We start from the raw sequence: 23,577 nt of genomic DNA on the forward strand, positions 1-23,577 counted from the left end.
GTCGTTACTTGTACGAAAATAGATGTACGAAACTGTCACACTTAACCTTTTTGTTCGAACAAGCGTAATTATGTTATTTATTGAATTCCTTACATTTTCTCATCCCTGTAAAGGTAAATATTTATTTTTTACCATTCACAGGTCCACACGGAAACAGCCGAGTATTTTTATAGCTCCGTTAATTTATCCGTTCGGTTTTATTAAGTGTGGAAGCGTATGTTTTTGTGGGAACCTTTTTACTGAAACTCAACCTTATTGGCTTGGTTTCAGTACATTATTAGATTCCGTCTCATTCGAAGATTCGGGTTTTCGGTTAATATTGTCCGATAGTCCGGGTTTGGGTTTCGAATTGTACGGTTTTCCATTAATGTTATCAGCCACTACTTTCTGTAGTTGCCTTACGTTTTTGGATTAAATGCTTGGTGGGATCGACTGGTAGATATGTATAGTACAACGCTTTTGAGTGACTTTAATCATTTTTCCCTTTTCAGTTTCGTAGCTATAGCTAGCTTGTGTGATTTCAATTGCGATTTCTCAGAAGTAGCACGAAGTCTTGAATAGTGCAGTCCCAGTATATAGGCAATAGGCTCACCCTCTAGTACATGGGATTTATTACACATAAATTTTGACACATATATACATACTCAGGACTTCAATCTAGATAATTTTGTTTGTGATACAAACGGCGGTAGTAATACAAACCTTCGTTTAATAAATTACCATGATAGAACTAAGAAGTCATTAATTCAATCTCAGTAACGCCACCTGGTGTGAACTAAAACAAAACTCTCATTGCCTCGAACTTCCCACGCACTTAGTAAAAGTTAATTAAAAAGAAATGGCGCCTTTAACGATCAGCAGAAGCAATAATTTGCGACCAATTTACAGATTCATTATAATTGTTACGTGATTAAGGAAAGTTACTTCCAATTTGTTCGGAGTTATGACATTTAATTGGCTATGATTAATTTATTTGATTGGATTATAAATGTGCACAGTAATATTCATTAAAGTTTCATCACTAAACGTCAGACATCATTAAAAATTCAGAATTTTAATTCCTCATAAAAATGAAAAAGATTCGGATCTGTGGACGACAGCGTTGCCGGGGTAGCGGGCTCAAAGCAAGAGTAGGATTGGAATGGTATTTAGTCAGTACGAACCTGACACTCCCTTTCGCTTCTCCAATGAATTAGTAGCCAGTAAATGACATTTCTTTCTCAAAAAAAAACCTACTGTGTTTACTATACTACATACATACATCACGCTTGTCTCTCAGACAATAGAACACCAATTGTATGAATCTTACATACCTCTTTCGCTTCATTAACAGTTGCCAATCTTTTCTTTTTAATCAGTATTTTAATCACCAGATTGGTGGTCGCTATACTATGCTCTACATTTTAATTACGGAAAAACTATTAAGTTTACTATAACTAATATTCTAATTCAAAATATCATATTATTTTATCAGTCTCATGTTTAGTAATTCGATTAAACAAGACCAGCCAGAAAAAAATAATCATAAGCCACCTAATTAATAAAGAATATAACATACGATAAAACTAATTATTTCAACGTAAAAAATTGTCACATTCAGTTGTAGTATCTCACTCATATTTCACAATTACGGGCCCAAAGTAATTAAATTAAGGGCATTATGACGAAATTTATTATGGACATGTCCATACTTTTACATTATGACAATTAAAAATTGAAATATGGTATCATTTTTTAATGTTTCGTACAAGTTTTATGGACAGGACTTATGACTTTGTAGCGTGTAGCTTTACTGTACTTTTTACAATATTTTTGTTTCTTTTTATTTCTTTCAAAATAATTATGTGGATATTCAATTATTTATGTTATTCGCTTATCTGTCGTTTTCAGATACATTTAATGATTACTTAAACTATTCCGTATGCAAGCTACATACATTAAACTTAAGCTTCGACTGTACAGTCAAACTATACAGTTAAATCGTAGCTGCTAATTGAATAAATTGAATTGATTAAATACAGAACTGTGGTAATACTGTAGTGTGCCTGTAATGTGCCTTAGTAACCATTAAATGACTCTGAGTTCGAAAGTTTAAGTCTAGTTAGAAATTACTTTAAAAAATTACATATGTATTTAGTATATATGATATACATACATTTCTATCCACAGCATATAAACAATCTCTTCTCTCTCCATACAAAACATGCGTAAAATCTTCCCATTAATTAATTAGTTATCTTAACCCACAAAACCATGGGTGCAGGAACACAAGGTCACACATCAAGCTATACAAAACCAGTGTAAACTGACCGTTGAATGTATGGAAAGATCTTATCAGGCGAGATCATGATAAACTGGTTACATGTAGCCATGTATACTAATTAGTATGCTCATATACTTTACATCCGACTTAATTACGAAAGTGCTCCCAAAATAATCACTTTAATATCATAAGTGACGTCGGAAAACGTAATTGGTTATACAATAATTGTACCAAAAGTTTACACCTTACTTACGTACTAAATAATAAAATTTTTGACGCCAACGCTCTGCTGGTTATTTTCACTGAGAATTACTTGGATTTTATAGAAGGATATCGTCATATACCGGGCACAATTCCAGATACCGTGTTATAACTAAGAAATTTTGAAAAAACTGAAAAAAGGCCACTAATTCTTTACCCGAACCGGGAATCGAACCAGAAACCCCATGCTCAGCTGTAGCAGTTTATAGAATGAAAGATTTATTTTACAGTCTGCCATGGTTCTAGTAGGATATTTGGGTAGTTCACAGTTCTTTCATTATTTCGTTTGTATACAAAATTTGAGGGCAAAAAATTACTTCGCCTATATCCTAAAGTACTTATAGTACCTAGAAAAAAAAACTAAATGTCAAGAGATAAGTACTTTAAAGAAGTATTTTATATCTTAATTATTATGGACATATTAAAATTAAGTACACCTTACAAAGTGACCAAAATACATCCAAAGCAAACAATGTGTCTAAAAACGAAAGCAAAATGATTTATTCGACACCGCAAACACTTAGCCACGATCAGGTTACAATAAACTTGCTTACTGCCTCGCCTTGGACGGACAGACGTCACACCGTCTGTATATATACACATATTTACCAGAAACACTGATCGATAAAATTCTATTTCTGTTATTAATGGAACCATCAGTATGCAAGGAACTAGCATTTATTAATAGCTACCTTATTCAGTAGTTTACATTCCATTAAAAGGAAAATAGAATAAACGTTTTTGTCCCAACAAATGATAGACGCAGTATAGTCATTTCCTTGAATTATTTATGGGGATTCGTCTTTTATGGAAGCCGTAGCCGAAATAGTCCTTTTTATCTATATCGATCTACAAAAGTATCTGTTTCCGCAAGAAAATAAAAAATACGTGTATCAAATTTAAAACAATCTACAAGACGGACATTAAAATAAAAAAAATGTCATCTACCCTAATATAGGTTGGCGAAAAACAAATGTACTTAACTGTCACTTACCTTAACTTAGATTTAGATTTCAGCCGTGATCGTCCCACTGCAGGGCAAAGGCCTAAAGTGGAACTTAACTTAGGGGTTCCTTAAAATTTAAAAGAGATTAGTGAAAATGGGCATAAGGCTCCATTTACCAGTGTAAAAATTTTCACCAATTCACACACATCAGAGTAGAAGGAGAAAGTAGCATCTGTATACACAAACGCTACTCAACCCGCATCGATAAACATCTTTAACCCCTAGCACGTCTCTCATGTAACACATTATCTCTTAACCGAAAAGGACCAATTTTCGCCGACAACGTACTTCTGAGACCTTCGATCAAAAGCTCCCATACAAACGAAGACCAATCAGCTGATAGCACATGTCCCTTCACGCGTTAAATTGCTTGTCTTATTTAACGATTCCACCTTTTATTGCGCTCCGATTGTAAACCATTAAGATTCTTCGCCAATTCCAGTTTCTAAATTGGGAGACGTTTTGGGAGTATTTTGGGAAGCTGTAAAGTGAAAATTAAGTAATGTTAGGTGTTAAAAATTGAAGCCTATAAGTGGCCACTTAAAAGAAGAAGTAGAAGAATCTTCAACAGACCGAAAGACTTCTTCTGACATTGAAAGTTTGAGCATTAATCACCACGCTTGCACTATGCGGGTTGGCGATTTCAAACTTATAATAAGAAATTATAAGTCCAGGTTTCCTCACGATATTTTCCTTTACCGTTTGTCAGTGGTGTTTAAATATTGTTAGTAAGTAAATATAACTCGGAAAAGTCACATTGGTACACTGTCGTCCAAGAGAAGCAGGCGTCTAAAATCTCCGGGACACCACGACAATATACATCTTCATTTTTCAATTTTAGTTTCAAGTTAAAATCTGTCGCTGCTATACAATAACACCCTTGAAGATACGCTTCCAATATGACACATTTTTACCCAGACAAACATCCAATTAAAACAAAGCCAACGTCCCAAGCGAATTAAAATATCTACGCTGCTGTATGAATTGATGACTTGGCAATAAATTGGAAAGCAATCAATCAAAACCCAACCGTTTGACACCTCATATACATATACAACAGCTATGTACGTTTGTATATTCAATTAACAAGAGGACAATAGAATCGAAAAATGGTTTGTTGGTTTGTTTTTAAATCGAAAAAGGTTGACGTGCTACAGTCTTGTTGAACGAAACGTAAGTGTGGTAAGTCAAAATTGTGCCTTATGTAAGCTACATATCTTGTAAATGCTTTTAAGTTTGGGAGAGCCATGCTTCGGTATGAATGGCCCGGCTCGGACCGGAGAACCACTGTACCACGGCTTCAAAGATAACCGACGTGACACAACGCTTGTGTTGTGTTCCCGTCGCTTAGTACCACAACACAAGCGGAACCACGGCTTCAAAGATAACCGACGTGACACAACGCTTGTGAGTGAGGTTACCGGAGGCCAACAACCCTTAAATTCCTAACCCCCTAAAGGCCACCAACGCATTTGTATCGCATTTGGTGTTTCGGGTCTCCATGTACGGCGGTGTTTACTTACCATCAGGTGATCCGTATACTCGTTCACCGGCTTATACCATGAAAAAAAGGCATACAAGGTTACGTTATATAATATTGGTTAGCCTATGGGAGATAGCTATGCATACAGGCACCTGCATCGCTAATCCCCATACAATCCACTAGAATAGTAATCTATCACGACCTGAGTGAGGATTTACAGCCACACTAACGGGTATACGTGTTGATATTACAAGATAGACGGAGATTCATAGTATAGAGGGTTTATCTATAATACCTTGTAATAGAAATATGAGCGGTAGGAAAAATTAATTTATATTAAAAACTTTTTTAACACATTGAACGCCATGGTGGTCATCGGTGACCGACCGATTTGCCTTCAACAGTTTTCTATTGACAGTCAAAGACCTAAAGATTGCCTCGTCGGTCGAGGAGGTCGCAAGTACGACTGGACAAGGGGTCTCGGGTTCGATTTCCGGATCGGGGAAGTACTGCTGGGCTTTTTTTCGGTTTTTCGAAATTTTCTCAGTCGTGGCACGGAGTCTGGAATTGTGCCCAATAGGCTCACCACCAATTACATGGGACAATGAGTGAAAAGAGAGTGTACATTGTATAGCGGCATTACGTGCCGTAATGTGCACCTCTGCCTACCCTTTCAGGGATAAAAGGAGTGACGTTGATGATGATAATAACTTTTTTTAAAACTAAGATTTTTTGCAGCTTAGCATTTATGCTCATGTCAGCTCAGCTCAATCAGTTACATATCTGCTTCAAAATTTGATTGCGAGATTCCATTTCTCACACATATATTAGATTGCGGAAAACGCTAGTAAGAATCGTAGATTTTGTGCTATTATTTAATGCGTATGGAACATAAAATTATGTCTGTGTTTGTTTTTGAGCGCCTAGTTAAAAATGAATTACTTATCAACTAATTACAATTGGAAAAAATATATCTACACTAAATAAAGAGGAGCAATCATGTTAATAGAACAAAAAAAACATGCATGTTCTCTGTCACAGCAATACGACACGAGCGGTAAGGACACGGAAATATTATTATGTGTCGTATATATGCGATACAGGCGGTTAAAGGTTTAATTTAAAGGTAAAGAATATGTAACATCGTCACGCCTTTTATCCCCGAAGGGGTGTGGGGATTGTGGCACGTAATGCCACTGTAAAATTTGCACCCACATTTCACAATTTATGTTGTAAGTCCCATGTGACATGGTGATGAGTCTATTGCCATATACTGGGTACATTTCCAGAATCCGTGCTGAGAAAATACTACTGAAAAATTTCGAAAACCCGAAAATAGTCCAGCAATACTTCGCCCGACCGAAAAACCAGAACCCATGTGCAACCACTTAGCTGAGGTAGTGAAATATAATAATATAAAACATTTTAATAATAATGGAAACTTGTTACATTTTCGGGTCCATATAAATGTCAATACCCATTCAGATAAACTTTCAATTAAAACCAATTGCTAATGAAATAACAACACAAAGAACCATAAAAGAGAGATGTTTAACAAAACACCATTCGAAAATCCTTTTCATGCAATCTAAAGCTAAATACACACCGACTGACATTCGCGAAGCAAATCTGATTGCGAGACTAATAGAATTGGGGAGCATTCAAATGAAGCTATCATACAACCTACATACTCATTTGGCGTGCCACGTGTGAACATGGCTTAATTAAAACCCGCTATTTTAGGTTACACAGCAATTGTCGGGGAGTACTGTTTATTTGAAGTACTTGATATTCATGTTATTGTCGTATAATTAAAAGAAAAGATTATCCTTGAAAAGATGGAAATTAGAACTTTTTGTTGGTATGTTAACTTTCTTCTGGTTTTTTTTCGTTTACTATGTGTAGATTAAAAAAAAACTAAGTAATATGTACAGTGAATGTTTTTTATAATAACTGTCGTGAGACATAATAAATTAACTAAAAATCACTGTTTACTCACGTACATTAATGGAGAAAAGCTTTTGTTAGAAGGGTGGAGATACCTTCTTACCTTTAGACTACTTTGGACGCGGATCAAAAGCTAGTTAATTATAAATTGATTGACTGAATAAGCTAAGCTAGCTTAAATTTTAATGTTCGTAATTGATCCAGTAATAGTTCAATTCTGATTCCATTCCAAAGTACCATTGCTAACCTTCAACCCATAACACTGTCAGAATAAAAAAAGACCTTCAATATACTACAGAAAATTGACTTTTCCGTAACAAGCAACAGTATATTTTTAGGCCATATAAAACATCTTAGAGTCGTTAACCGCCCTAAAAAGGCGATGTTGGCGTAATAAATGTCAATTTGATGGATGTTCTGACATTAAGGTAACATAGTCTTCACTATAGCGTTACTTCAGATACCATTTTGTATGTTACTCGGCTTGAAGTATCATTGACGTGTAGTTTATTCATGTACTGTGTTTTTTATTGAGATTCGTTTGTAAGGTAATGCTAAAGTCGTGTAATTTATTATTGGGGTTTTTTTTAAACACTTGAAGGGTTGTTAGGTGGCTCTATTTTTCTGTTTTGAGTTTAATGCATGCATTAATGCATACATGCCTTTAAGATTGAAATTTATTTTTAGAACATTTTTAGAATGATATTAAATTATTTAAAAACGTTGCTCCATTATAGACTTTTCTCGTGTCGTGTATGTGTTTACAAACATAAAAGTTCACATACACATGACACCCAGACCCTAAACAAATTTTTGCGGATCACACAAAGAATTGCTCCGTGGGGGAATCGACCCCACTACACGGTGCTCAGCCAATTGCCAACTACCACATCAAACATACAGTCATCGTCATTCTCATTACTAAGTATAATAAAAAAAAATGTTACTTTTTTCTATCTACCACAATCACAAAATCAATGGTCTAAACAGATTCATCTTCAAGAGAAAGAAAGAGAGAAAACATACATCCTTGTCTATAGGGGAGAAATAATAACGTTAGGAGTTAAAACACCATTTCTGTGAGAGGAAATTTGAGATTGCCATTTTCGTCACCCCTTCAAACCGCTTAGCGTGAAAGCGTCGCAATAATCCGATGCTAAAATAATAGTGATCGGAACCATTTTGTCATTCTATTTTGAACTATAGTGAAAGTATAAATGATGCAATAGCGTGTGATCTGTGATTTTGATATCTGGGTAAAATGTTGTAGCTAGCTGTTTACCTCATCAAGAAGAAATGTGCTCTTTTGTAACCCATTTGCAAAATAAATAAATTCATTATTCTGAAACAATTGTTATGTTTACCCGAGCTTAGGTAATGAAAAAAATATTCATAGCACTCTCCAGTATCCTAAATCCATATAAATATCATACCGAAAAACCGTTCCATTGTGACATGAAAGAGAGACAAACTAACAATATAATAAACTCGCTTTTCATGCATGAAGATGCGGGTTTGAGACCTAACAACGGTTAGTACCAATGTGACTTTTTCCGAATTGTATGTACTTTCTAAGACAATTTAGACACCACTTACAAACGGTGAAGAAAAACGTCGTGAGAAAACCTAGGCTTATAATTTCTAATTGCAAGTTTGAAATTGCCAACCCGCATTGAGCAAGCGTGGTGATTAATGCTCAAACCTTGTCCGTGCGAGAAGAGGCCTTTGGTCAGCAGTGGCCACTTATAGGCTGTTGATGTGTGGGTGTGATGTGTGATAATATTCATATTAACAAGACATTAAGGAGTAAGGAAGGTGGTGAATAAGCTTATGGGGTGGAAAGTAATTAAGAAGATTGCATGTGCCAAATACCTAAAAATAATAGAGATTCCTTAAAAAATAATTTGATTGGATATTTGCCAACGGTTTTACAGACCTTTTTATAGACCAAATTCTTAGCTTTACAGATGCAATATCCATAGTCATTTTGATGGACAAAAAGGGGATTGTTTGTCTATTTAGCTGGTTTTTGCTGGTGAAAGTATAAGGTCTGGGGCGACTGGGGTAGAAGATAAGCCCGTTATTAATATTGGTGGGCAAACTGCTTTAATTGCAAAGACCTTTTTGGTAAATTACTTTTGGGACTGGAGGCGGTCCCATTATTATAGACACTTCGAGATAATTAGTTTAATATTCGATGATTAGCTAAAATTTTCGTTAATAATTACGTTGAATAAACAGTGACTTGGAAAACCCTTGGAGAGATGAGCTGATAGATTTCTTCGTTGGGCGTGTTGTCATGAGCGCAACTGGAGATCACGAAGTATAAGTTTTGATTTCTCAACCTCAATGACATTTACTTTCACATATGTAAGAGAAAAAAAGTCAATGTATAGGATGTCTACTCATAAATTACCTTTTCTACTTATTGGGAAAGGGGGACTTTAATCCACTCATTCGACTAGTGTCCAACAGCTGTCCACGCGCGCCTCAATGAGCCGTCAGACCACCATAGATGGGGTGTAGTAAGGCTCATGCCGACCCGGAGCAGCGAACTGCCTAACGAGTTACCGGGGCTCCGGCTCGAAGCAGGAGTAGGAACAGGGTTGTTTTTAGTCAGCAAGAGTCTGTGACTCCCTCCAAGGCGGGAGAAGTCATAAGATGATATTCCCCCTCCAAAAAAAAAAAAATAAGCTGTAGACTACCTAGCCAGACTAGGGTTGTTTTAAGTCTCATTAATTTATTTTAATACCAAAGATAACGATATATTTAAGCACCTCTTATACTAATGAACGTAGCAACCATCGAGATATGTTATAGTATCATAATTTTTTATAATAAGCTTTTCGCTTACTTAGTAAGTTAGCTTAATAAGGTTTTTTATAGATTCAGTTTTAAGCAGATTACTAGGTACGATACTCGTATCATTTCGTAGAACATAAAGATAACGTATTTAATAATAATAAAGTACTACGTAAATTGAACAAAAATGAAAGTAGAGACGCGATACAAAAAATAGACGGATTAAGGGTGAATCGCTTGATTGGTTTTTGATTAATAAATTGAATTGAGTCAAAGGTTGTACTGAAATAAAAGTGTTCCAGTATAAATGAATTCATCAGATACGAGGTTAATCTGGATTAGTCTCATTCGAGAGCTTTCGAGATTAGATATTATTTTGGAACGAGGATTTTGAGAGCGACGTCTTTTGTAAGCTAATCTTTATAATTAATAAAATTTTATTTTACTTACTTATCTTTGGGATATGACTTGAATTCTAAACTAAACTAAATAGCAAAATGCTTTTTAAGTTTACTGTAAGTACTCCTAAGAGCCATCAGACCACCACGGATGGGGCCCACTAGGGGTGATACTTGATCCGGAGCTGCGGAAAACCTAGCGGGTTTACCGGGGGTCTGGCTCGAAAAGCAGTAGTAGGAACGGGGTTTTTAGACAATAAGAGTTTGACATTTCCTCTCACCTCACAAAGCGAGAGCAAGGCGAGAAAAGTCATTGGATGATTTTACCTACTTTACATACGAGGGTTTTGCCATAATCTCTACGCTTGAAAAATATTTTTGACGGGTTGGAAAACAGTTTAAAAGGGATAGTTGCTGCCCTATTCGCAGTCCCCTTTTATGACGGGGAAACCTTCAAAAGGCGCCTAGCTTTTTGGAGACAATAGATACTAAAACCACTACCACCACAAAGGCCACTGTCTGCATCTATAAGGCCTCATAACTCAGTATACCTGCTCCGCAGCCACCATGGTGTAACGCCTGTTTTCAACACACCCCCAGGGTTATGGAATACGTCTCCTATGAGCCTCGCTGTGCAAGTTGCACAGCAGCACGTAACCACTAAAGTCGGTTCCATACGATACCCACGCGAAGAATAGGAGTGATGCGCATGCTATATACTCTGCAGTCTCATACTTCTCAGTCACGATCACAATAACATTGTAACCTCACTGTATGCAAGACACGACAGTGTAAAACTTTAGTTTATTCAACTGAGAGAAGCACTAAAGAGATTTACTACTCCATGTAACTTAGGTTCGGTAGTTTTGATGTCGAAGTGTCACGTAACTTGGGGTAGGAACATGTTTTTAAGTTCATTTCGTGGGTTCGATGTTGGGTAAAAGTTTCTGGAGTATTTTCGTGTTTAGATAAGGTTTGATGTATTTTCTGAAGACTAGAAAAAAGACTGAAGACGCTATTTTTGGACAGGCTACAGGCAGGCTTTGTTATAACTGGATTCTAATAATTTACGTGAAGAAAATTTCAAAACCTTTTTGGAATTATGTTAGATTTTATTTAAGTTTCCGAAGTTTAATTGATAAGAAGTATCATAAACTTTCACTGATGCTATACTGGTCTCTGACATATTTATTGTGGTTGCTGCCATTCTGGCGTGATAAATTCACGCCATCATCACGCCAATTCATAGGTACAAAAATATGTTATTAGTACTCTAATACTACTAGAAGATCAGATTCAAGAAAAGAGTGTATTCCTTTTTAAAAGTCCGGCAACCCACCTGTGTGTCCTCTAGTGTTGCGGGTGTACATGGGCGGCACCGATCGCTTACCAATTCTCACGTAGTTAACGGTACAATCATCCTTACACAGTACCCACCTATACTGATAAAATAAGTGTGAATAAAGCGACATTTTGAATACATTGTAAAAGTAATATCAAGATTTATTGTGTGTAACTTCGAACAAATTTTAACCAGGTTTCTCAGTTTACAAACTGCACGTTTGAACTAAGATACGTTTTAACGGCAGCATTCCGTATATTTTGTGGTGATATCAACTAAAAAACTCACTACAAATCGAAATATTATTTGACCGTATACACTTTAGGCATTTTTTTAAACTTAACACTGCAATTTATAATTAGAAAAGGAAAATTCTCCAAGGAATAAACTAAAATTAAGTAACTTAAATATATAAACTCAACAATTCTAATAACTATGACTAAAATATTTACAATCTAAAAGAATCTAAAAAGAAATACCCCATCTAACTCTAACTTTAATCTCCGAAAAAAACACAAATAAACCAACCACATAAAAATAATGTATTAGAAAAATCTGTATCCTGTAACTATTTTTGAAAAGGACCTTTTCAAAAACATTTCCAGCCATATTCTATCGATAATAAATCATTAATAACACTTTACTGTTACGTACTCGAAACTAGAGGGTGATACTATGATACTAGTATCGAGTAGAGTTAATTGGTTCCATATACGATCGCTAGAAGTGTTTAATTAAGTGCCAGTGGTGGCCTCTTTCACTTCGCTCGGTTCGTGAAAGGCCTTTTGTTCAATTTAAGAGTTGGTCAGACCTGGCAACAGTGCTGATGAAGGCGTTTTTTTTGTATAATTAATGTCATTGTTTTATTTTTTAAGAAAGACTCGTGTGTTGAGTTTTTGTGATGATATAAAGATTCGAAACCTTTTATGTGTGAAAAAATATATTTTTATGTAGGTAATGAACATTTTTTTGACACGTTTACTTTTTTGTGATGACTTGAGTCAGATGCTTTTATCTACCGTAACCTTTTAATGTTCACCGAAGATCAGGAAGCTAGCTAAGTACACAAATAAAACATCACAGTCCCGAGTGAAAAAGTTGCTCATAGGTAGGCTTGCTCCATCCTAGCTTACCACCAGGCGAGATGGTGGCCAAACGCCATCCTATTAAGCATAAAAAAACAAACATGACACATCTTTAGTAACACTTTATTCAGAAAATCTAACTTGAAACTTTAGACTTAACAGACAGACACAAAGATATGTTAAACAAAACAAACTCCAGCCACCTTCCATATCTATAAATATAAACAGATTCCAACTACAATAGTCCCACTCAAACCGAACAATTGGAATACTTACAAGGACTTTGAAATAAAATATGGCAATACAAGTAGCAAGTTTCTTTGTGAATTCTTGTTTATTTATGTTCATGAAATTGCTGGAAAACTTTTTCATATAATGGTACATTTTAATGGCTTCGCAGCGTCGCGCCAGGTCCCTTAGTTCTTGCGTTTGACATTGCTGAGAATTCAAAGAAATTCTGTGACCTGTATTAGAGTGTGCGCAGTACAGCAGGTATGTGCTGTGACGTCATTAAGCATTTTTACTTGTTGATGTTAGTGCTTACATTTCACTTTAAATACGGGTTTGAAAATGTTTGCGTAGAGTTATTTGTGCGGTTGAAATAGTGACTGGCTTTTTACAGACGATTTCTGATTCGATTTCCAAATACAATACCTAAAGCATTTTATTTTTATTTTTTAGTTATCCATATTTTCGATGATTTTATGATGATGGAAAATATTATATTTAATAAGGAAAATATTATATTTTGTAGGTCAGCGTATCGAGTTCCACTTAGTAACCTCTCAGTTTTTTTTAAGGAGGGAATATCATCCAATTACTTCTCTTGGGAGAGGCGTGAGGGAGACTCAGATTCTTACTGACTAAAAACCAACCTGTTCCTACTCCTGCTTTTCAAGCCGGAGCCCCGGTAAACCCGCTAGGTAATCCGTAGCTCCGCAAACCTATTCTTAGAAATGTATATTATGACATAGCTACATACTTGGTGGTTTTATCGCCACCTAATAATAATAAATAGATATCCAATATTAAACTAAGCTATTAATAACTGACTTCAGATTGATATTAACAGCTCATTAATCGTATTATTACGTAATACATAAATATGTATTAGTTTCGTCGTCGCTCATCGTGTAATCTATGTGAAGATATTACAGTCGCGAACGCTGAACTAGATTTTGGTTCATTGGCTGATCGAAAGATACTATTAAATACCCAGCAATCATTTTTGTCATATAATCAAACATTTATATGACTTTGAGTCGTATTAAAGTTATTTTACAGTAGTTTTTATAACTCTTCGTCGTGTACTGGTGCCTTATCTGACCGAATAGTCATATACATTTTTAGTCGTATTATAATGTCATATAGACGTAATTACGACTTTTTTATACAATCGTCGTATAATAGTGTCTACGACGACATCTTTATAACTTACATACACAACTGTTTCGTCGTGTAAACGTTTTCGTAGTATAAACGTCGTAATACTGACAATTTTGTCATATAATTACCTTTTACACGACTGCTATACGGACAATTGTTGTTTAAACGTAGTATTAGTAACCATTACATATAAGTCGAATATTAGTCTTAAGAACGACTTCTATACGTCCTAAAGTATCACAAACATGATAATACGACTGCTATATAATTAATAGTCATGTTAAAGGTTTATAATAACCTTGTATACCACTTCCACCATTTTTAAATCAAATTTATAATATTTATTTACAATGAACTCGCAGCTTATTGGTCGGGAAGTTATATAGTTGTCATATAACGCAGTCACATAGTAAATTATTCATAAAAATATGTGATAACATTAAAATTTTGAAGGCGCATTAAAAATTTGTTAAAAACTAACCTCACATTAATCAGTAAACTTGATTGCCCAATGGTTTACAACTGATGGAATGGTTTTATCACATCAAATAACAAGAAAAAAAAATACAAAATAAACACAGCTGTCAAAAACACTACTCCATTAAAATAATATTTTATAATATTCGTTCTTAATATAATCTTTAAACGACGAATACATGCCGCAACAGCTACCATTACACGACATGTAGTCAAATCGCCGACGCGTATATGACTACTATGCGACTAACTAGGTGTTTTATATGACCATTATACGAAACTCTTAGCGCCTTAAGTTATATAAAATGGGCCCAAATGCCGTCGAGTAAACGTCCTTATGACGTTTATACGATTATACTAAATAACATTAAGTTGTTACCAAAACGTCTACTCGACGTCTTAAATGTTTGTTGGGTATGTACTAGCTTTTGCCGGCGGATTCGCCCGCGTTTCCGTAGCATATCTACGATATATCACCTTTTTGATTGGAGGTGATAGGCAGTAGTTTTTTTTATGGAACACGCTGGTAAACGAGCATACGTATCACCTGATGGTAAGCAATCGTCGCCGCCCATGGACACTTGAAACACCAGAGGCGTTACAAGTGCGTTGTCGGACTTTTGGGGTTAAGAATTTAAGGGTTGACTTAGAGACTTGGTGATGCAGACAGTCACATTTACTATATCAAATATTGGTAAACTCCACATAGCCGAACTACTGTTACTGAGAATTTTAAAATAAATAATATTCCACTAATATTATAAATATGAAAGTTTGTTTGTTTGGATATTTGTCCGTCAATCACGCTCAAACTAACTGAATGGATTTTGATAAAATTTTGTATACTACGGGCAGGGTATGAGCTGACTTGGGTGATAGGATACTTTTTATTTCAAGGAACGCTTGGCAAAAGCTAGTTTTTAAAATAAAAATCTATTTATTCGTCGTCAATGAACCTTAGTCAAAGTATACACGACAGATGCCCAAATAAAAGACAAATGGCCCTGCACGCCACTTCATCATCATCTAACCAAGTTAGGCCACTTTCAGGGCAAACATAACCCTTGGGTTAACCCTTCTCTTTAAACCATAGGAAGGGTTGATGTGACATCGATCTTAGTTTAAAACCTTTACATAACAACATGCTTTTGTTTCCTTAAAAGGGATGAGAAGATAAGTTTGTAGATATTTTCTTTTTTGTTATAGAATAGTTTTTTTTTTGTTATGGAATGTGACTATTGTAATATTGATCTACGTTGGACAATATTGAGGACTCTTCTGTCTGTGTGATTTTAATTTGTGTTTTAAAATAAAATAAATCTACGTAAGTACATATTTGTAAACACAAGATTTAGCTACGATAAATTTGACGAACTGAAACCTTTACATAATAATAATTAAAAGTTAATAATAAAATGTAGTCGGTTAAAGACAATAGTTTAATTAAAAAGAGCCGGAGGCCCAATTACCCACCTTCCCAATCTACCCAATTCCAATTCCCAAACAACCCCCAAAAGGTACCGCACTTGTAACGCATCTGGTGTTTCGGGAGCCATGGGCGGCGGAAATTGCTTACCATCACGTAATCCGTATGCTCGTTTATCGGCTTATACCATACAAATAAAACAAAAGTTTCAAACTAAAGCACCTCACTCAAAACAGACCATTACAGATAAAAACCTGTTTATTTTTCTTAATTGCATTTAAAAATTAATTACAAAAGCCATTTAAACAGATACTGAGCTGTGCTGCGATTAATCAAGCTTAAAGCATGTTCGTAAATCTGCCATTTCCATTTTGGCAGACAGATATTCTGGCGCTCTCGGTACATTTCTACGCCATTGTTCCAACGCAGCATGATTTATTGCGTTATAATTTAGTAATAATAATGAAATATAGCTCCCAATAAAATATTCAAGAAAGGGCAAATATTATATTAGCATGGCTACGGATTTTGGTAACGGTTCTAAGATTTGTGCGAATTTGATTGTACGTATTGTGTTTTAGGGTGCTTTTTCAGCAGAGATGTGCTATGTAGCTATGCTACGAAGATGTAATAGCTAAGCTGTGAAACTATGTGACCATTTCCACTGATACTAAGCTACGTAGCTGTGCGACGAAGATGCGCAGCTTGAGTATGCGATGTACCGATAGTAGGGAAACCATCCATAGCACACACCCCCATAGTATACATCTATAGCACGCATCCATGTGCCAAATCGGAGCGGATTTTAAACAAACTGCTCCATATATATAAAATAAAAAAAAAACCCTAAATATGTGGTCACAAAAAAACATTACAACAAAATGACTATATTCCCAGAAACGTTCTAGAACGAGTTCCATTAACAGCACATGGTACGTTTTAAAATTCTACGAAACTGCATTAAACTCTCCAACATAGTTCACGTACGAAGATGAATGGTCTTAACTTACATTTATTATGCGAGTTAATTTAAATTTCACGAAGCAAAATTGTGTATACGTACAATATTATAAAGCAGAAGAGTTTGTTGTGTTGACTAATCTAGGGAACTACTGGTTTGAATTTGAAAATTATTTTGTGTTAGATAATTCATAAGTAAAGAAAGTTGTAGGATATCAAACGGAGTAGCCATAGGAATATCTATCCCATGTTTATTTTGGTTGGTTTATGACAATTAACTCATTATCAATATGATTTTTAATTAGAATTCCATAAAACCTTCTAAAACTGTTGTAACTCCTGTAAGCCAGGATCTACAGTAGATACAACCATGAGAAACAACGGAACTCTGAAATCCGTTGCGTTTCAAGGACATGAATAACTGTCTTGAATCCTGCAATGAAATAAATCAAAAGATATTATTAGAGGAGAAGAAAAGAAAACGATTGTTTCCACTTCCCTCGTATCGTTGAATTTAATGTAGTAGACCGAAGGACCTAAACCCAAATGCACAAAAGAGACTTTTCAAGTGGGAGAAGCCTAATCGTCAAGTCACGTCGCGTCGTCGAGTTTCAAAACAAAGACTAAAATCAAGAAGTCTAGAAAGCTAACTAAAAATGCATTCGATTTTTAGTTTTAATTCCGCTTTTACATATATTATTTTTTCTTTGTTTTCTATTCTATGTATATAAGTCTAGAAAGGTCAATAAAATAGTTTCCTCACCAACAAATAGTTTACCTCTCGAAATAGTTGCCAATCAATGATAAGCGTCAACATGGCCAATCAAAGGGCGTGGAAGTAATCAAAGTTGGCCGAACTATTCCCTTTGATTGTGGTCCAGTGATACAAGTGGGATTGTTGGCTGTGACATCACAATACCAGTTATTAAATGCATATAGATGAAGGGACATTGTTAGTTTTGAAAGGTTTTGTTGCTAAAATTTTGTATTGGATTAAACTTCAGTGTATACAACTTCACTATAGTTGGTATTTTCAGGTTTTTGTATTTGAAAGTGATTTCAAGGATAACTTTTAATATGGGTGAACTGGTACTGTCAGGTCTTTTTTAAAAGAACACCGTTCATTATTAAGGATCTCAACACAAGAGTAATTTATCTTTTCGGTATTTTTTTTTATTTTATAAAAAATATTTATTTTAACATAATTGTTTTCCTTGCGTTTGTGTTTGTAACGAATTTTAAATCCTCTGGCTTAAGACAAAGCAATTTTTTATCGTATAATCCGTTAATCGGCACCGCCCATGTACACCCAAAACACCAAAAGCGTTACAAGTACGCTACCAGCCTTTGGAAGCTAAGAATTTGAGGATTATTGGGGAATCGAGAATTGTGAAGATTGGGGAGGGGGGTAATTGTGCCTCACTCATATGACGAAACAAAGCAAGCGTTGTTTCACGTCGGTTTACTGTGAGGCCGTAATGTCACATCAGTCGACCCGGCCCATTCGTGCCGAAGCATATTAACGAATTTAAAACAAAAACAATACACTCATACAAAATGCAAACAATCTCCTCAAATCAAATTTCGGGCACTAATATGATCCACATTTGTTAGAAAATTTGATAAACGCGCGTATTGTCAACATACCGGTGCACATTACTCGCATTGAACTCGACCCTCGCTTACTCACATTTTCGATATTATTTCTGTATTTTGTACACGGATATATGATGCTAGATACCGCATGATGCCAATGCCAATTATTTCTGTATCTTTTTTTGCTGTATCTCGCTACAGTAGTCTATTGTTTTATCTCCAACAATAAGCAATCGCCAAGCTTGTTCAAGGAAGATTGGCGACCTATTTCCTATTTGTCTGATAAATATCACGATTTATTGAAAATATATAAATGAAATATAAATTACTGTCTCGTCGGTTGAGTGGTCGCAAGTGCTGTACTGCTGGGCTTTCACCCCCACCTCTTGGGGACCGGGTATACATTGTACAGTGGCATCACATGCTGAAATGTGTACCTTTTTACCTACCCCTTCGGGGATAAAAAAGTGTGACGATACGACACAATATAAATGCTTAATATATGTAAAAGTTCGTTAAATAGCAAACATGCCATGAAATAATATCATGAGTCACAAATAGTCTTTGTATTTGCACCATCCATTCAACTAAATACATCGGTGAAGTCACATGACATGACATGGAGCGTTACTTATGAATACTTGAACACATAGCAATGGCCTGTCAAAATGACAAAATCAAATTAAATATTTTATTGAACAGCTACCTACTGTTCCAAGGCGTCCATTGTTTATCACATTGTTTTTCTTTTATATTGTTTCTTTTTGTCTTAAATAATGGTAGCTGGTTTTTTTTAATGAAAATAAAAGGATAGAAAAACTTTAGTTATGGTAATAAGTAATTATTTATATATCGTTGGTTTTATTTATAGCGCGCTTTTACTAATCAACGTCACACTTTTTATTCCCAATGGAGTAGGCAGAGGTTCACCTGCACATTAAGGCAGGAATAAATATTTTTACTAATATTTTTTATAATAATGATTCTTTGTACCGTAACAAGCCTGAGACACATTATATTAATTATAATAATGACCCTCACCCCGTCGGTTATATATGCAAGCTTCTCGTGATTCCGTGGCTCCAGGCGTGGTTTGAAATTAATCGAGTTACCTCGTCAAGCAGTTACGTGAATAAAACGCACAACATAATTAATTTATTATTTATACCATTTTGATATCTCCAACCGCCATAACTGAGTATATGATTTCCATTTCTTGTTTTGATCCTCTATGAGGGGATTTGATTTACAACTCTCAAGAGTACCACGACATCTTGACCCAATCATTTGACATGGGTCGTTCTCTATTACACCGTTAATAACAAAATAACTTAGAAACGTGAGACTTTGACATTTCCGTATACAAGATTAATTTCAGGAAGTCTCCCCCTCACTCAATTTGAATTTGATTATTAACATGGATACTCACGACCTGACCTGATAATTTAATTCAATTACTTGGAATATAGAATCTGTAGAAACTGTATCCAATATAGAAAATACGACACGTTCACGTTGGTCAAAGATAAAGGCCATTCTTCCACTTGACGTCACCAAAATGCGACTTGTCAACTTATAAGTCTATTCCACTCCATTTTATCGGGATTTTCTAGACAATAAAGTCGGACCGCTTGTCTTGCGTTACCATGGTAACGGGGCCATGGAATAGGGACCGGTAATCTTGCTAGCAATGGTGCGAAACGGTTCTAATCGTCTCGTAGTCGTAGCAGTCTAAAAGCGTAGCGCTGTAGCGTAGCAAGTTGCTACGACAATTCGTAGACGATCTAGGACGTCAGATGTTTTATTGGGCTCTTTTTTTCTTTTACTTTTAAATGGTTAAAAGATAATCTTTATAATTTTATGGGTGCTTCTCTAAAAAGTAATATGGTTGAAATGTGAAATGAATATAATTAATTAACGCACTAAAGTTTACATAATATTTCAATAACAAAAATATAATTGGATTAATGTATTACGTGATGACTAACAAAAGCGTGGCAATTAATGGTTGTCCATTATGGCAGCAAAAAATTTACAATATTATTTCTAGAATTATTACCTTTCCACGCAGTATTTAGTTTTTGATCATAATAGGTATAATACGAGGCTCTTATAGGAGTTTTGGACATTCGAGACGTTTCGGGTTTGGAATTATCAGATCTTTTTGTTATAGGCTTAACATTGTCTATGTGTCTTTTTTAAATGGCTCAATGGTTGATGATTTTGCTGCTAGGACGTATCTACCTATTTCGTATCTATAGGTATTGTGTCGTTGTCGTCCACCATTTCTACCAAATCTTCGCCACACGCAACACCGAAACACTAAATCTAAACCAGTTTTTTGTTTCATGAATACTTTGGAGATGGATTGATCTTTTGTGGAGATACCATCATAGATTTTAATTGTTCTAATCTGTACCACAAGCCAATTGGCATGTCAGTGCTTGTCTACCGAGAGAATAGAAAACTATTTGATGGAGATGGAGTTTCTTGCTCGTTCTTCTAACGGAGATTCTTGCTCGTACTTCTCCATTCGAAGCTACACTTTGTAATGAGCACCTAGCTTCACTGACAGACAGTCTGACGTACAATTCAATTTGGATCAATTGAAATAAATGCTTCGACTTTGACTTTATGTGCTTAACGTCAACTTTGATTAACGTATGTCAGTGTCAATCCTTTGACATTGATATTAAGTTAACCATTCTCTCAGTGGACTATCATTCAAAAGCCCTGTTTTTCATAGTATGTGTGTCTCATAGTCCTGTTGTCACTTTATAGGCAAGCAGCGGCAGTCGCGCAGGCAGAATGCCGCGCGCCGGCGCACTCCTGCTGGCGTTAGCGGCCGTCCTACTCGCCGCTGAGTGGGCTCATGCATCATACATTGACCCTGGTATGTTGTACTTTTGTTAAAATGTTTGTACAGACAAACATTTTGTGTGCTAGAAATTATGTGACAATTTAACATGTATGTTTATGCAATAATGTAACAATTTAACAGATTATGTGACAAGACTTTATCTCCTTTAAACCGCTTAGAAAAATTGACATGGCAATCAAATTATTATTTCATGATTACTTAAAGTATTCTTTAGTAACGATTTTGTACCCAAAACAATTGCAAAGGACTATATGATTTTACTTATTTGTGTTACACATAGGTACTTGTTTTATTACTAGTCACAGAATAAAAGAGATTTAAGTCCCATTTTCCTTTGTTATGCGCCCGCTACAGCAGAATCAATTTCATAAAATAAAAAAAAATCTGACAAAACATAATGTCAACAGGAGACGACGACGTTGAAGTGAACCTGTCTGATTACGGAGAAGACCCCGCCGATCTACAGCTGCTGCAGGATGTTGGAAAGTGAGTTCTATCACCATACACATAAAGACTGAAATTCAATGCGTAACCCCATTTAAACAAGGTGAATCTTGAAACGTTAACGAAGCGAGACTTCGTGATTAGAGACTTGAGTTATGAAGTTTATCCATGTTGAGGATGTTTCAATCAATTGTACAAGATTTTATATGCTTCAGTTAACTAACTCAGAGTAATTCTATATACACATGAAAAATAAAATGCCTCACATTTATTCACGTTTTTATAAAAAAATTAAAAAAAATCGAACATTCCAAAACAAGGAAAGTTCGCTGAAGTGAATGCTAGCAGCCAAAGCTGAGCATCATCACGGACATAATCTTAGGCTAGCGTTCAATGATGTGGTTTCAGACGATCGTCGCTGATCTACGTTTTCAGGCGCGCCTGTGTGAAGCGAGGAGGCAACTGCGACCATCGGCCTGGCGACTGCTGCCATTCCTCCTCGTGCAGGTGCAACCTCTGGGGCTCCAACTGCCGCTGCCAGCGCATGGGGCTCTTCCAGAAGTGGGGGTAGGCCTGCAGCCAGCATCCGACTCCCCTGAAGCGGCGACCAACTCCCACCAGCCGACTTGACCGCCGCTCCATCGGACGACAACATCAGCACTTTCAAACGGACCCGTTGCTTTGTTATCATATTTCATTTCTCTACGTTCCCTCTCTAGCGCTACTCTCACTTATAGCTTAGAGAGATTCGAATTGAAAACAGGGACCTAGATTTTTGGTTCGGAAATATTTTTGGACCTTTTATGATATACAAAATTTACAAATGGTATTTGTTCTCATTGAATTTAGACTTCTTCTATTGATTTGTTTCATGTAGTTTTTCTTTATCTGATTCACCGAGTGTCCGCTTACGTGGTTGGGCAATCACCCAGCCTTATTGCCCAATCAGTACGCCCCGACGTCAAGCTCGGCCAATCAGACCCCGGCAACTGCCGCTGGCGACGCGTCCTCATGCGTTCTGTTTATTTCAAGTTTTGGTTCGGACCAAGCGACACGTCGCCTCGCAGGCAGTTCACCTATTCTATTACAATATATGTATGTATGTAGAGTTAAGTAATCTAATCGTAGAGGAATAAACAGTAGCGGCTAAATTGATGGTAAACTTATGTCAATAGGAAGTAGCGATCACTACAAAATAGAAAAAAAAATATAAATGTACTTTAAACCTAAATGTTCTAGTCACGTAAGGGAGTATCGATAATGGAAAACTTGGTGGAAGACGCTAATATAAGCCTTTATATATAACAACGCCATTTGTATTTGCGATTGGCATCTTAGATTTTTAAAATATCTATTATTAATGTGTCAATACATAATTCATATATTATAATAAAACGAATCTTAATGTATTGTATGCGACTCTTGGACAGGAGTATATTATATGGTATTGCAGCCAAGTAGAATCTTCTGTATGTATGTATGTAGCTTCTTATGTACGTTCCTGATTGTGGAATATGGTACTTGTATTAATATTGGAATATGGAAAATGATAAAATATATTAATAAATGTTTATCGACGGTATTAGTGTTATCATTTATCTCCCCTAGTGTACCTGTAATATTATACTGTATATAAATATCTGTGCAATAAACTGATATGTGAAACAACTTCTTGGATTAAGCAAATATTCTCAGAACACCAGCTTTCGTAAGTTATCTATCAATTAAAAGGCACTTTCAACGATTGCCTTTTGTAATACCAACTACAATTTAAATCTAAGATAAGTATTATGTTGTAGGCATCAAAAAGCTACTACCAG

The 23,577-nt window shown here is 35.6% G+C and overlaps 1 protein-coding gene across 2 annotated transcripts in view; it reads left to right on the top strand.

Annotated features, from left to right (window-relative positions):
- LOC118271314 (U8-agatoxin-Ao1a) overlaps positions 1-23,339 on the top strand; it is a 68,054-nt gene extending 44,715 nt beyond the window's left edge. Inside the window, exons 2-4 of one of the 2 annotated variants that reach the window (XM_035587365.2) lie at positions 21,214-21,325; positions 21,721-21,799; positions 22,166-23,339. In XM_035587365.2, coding sequence (XP_035443258.1) covers positions 21,241-21,325; positions 21,721-21,799; positions 22,166-22,328 — 327 coding nt within the window. In that variant the 5' untranslated portion in view covers positions 21,214-21,240 and the 3' untranslated portion in view covers positions 22,329-23,339. The remainder of the gene's footprint in view (positions 1-21,213; positions 21,326-21,720; positions 21,800-22,165) is intronic. The other variant, XM_035587366.2, reaches the window with a different exon arrangement.
- The last annotated feature ends 238 nt before the right edge of the window (positions 23,340-23,577 follow it).

This window comes from Spodoptera frugiperda, chromosome 9 (genome assembly GCF_023101765.2).
Source record: "Spodoptera frugiperda isolate SF20-4 chromosome 9, AGI-APGP_CSIRO_Sfru_2.0, whole genome shotgun sequence".
Taxonomy (NCBI): Eukaryota; Metazoa; Arthropoda; class Insecta; order Lepidoptera; family Noctuidae; genus Spodoptera; species Spodoptera frugiperda.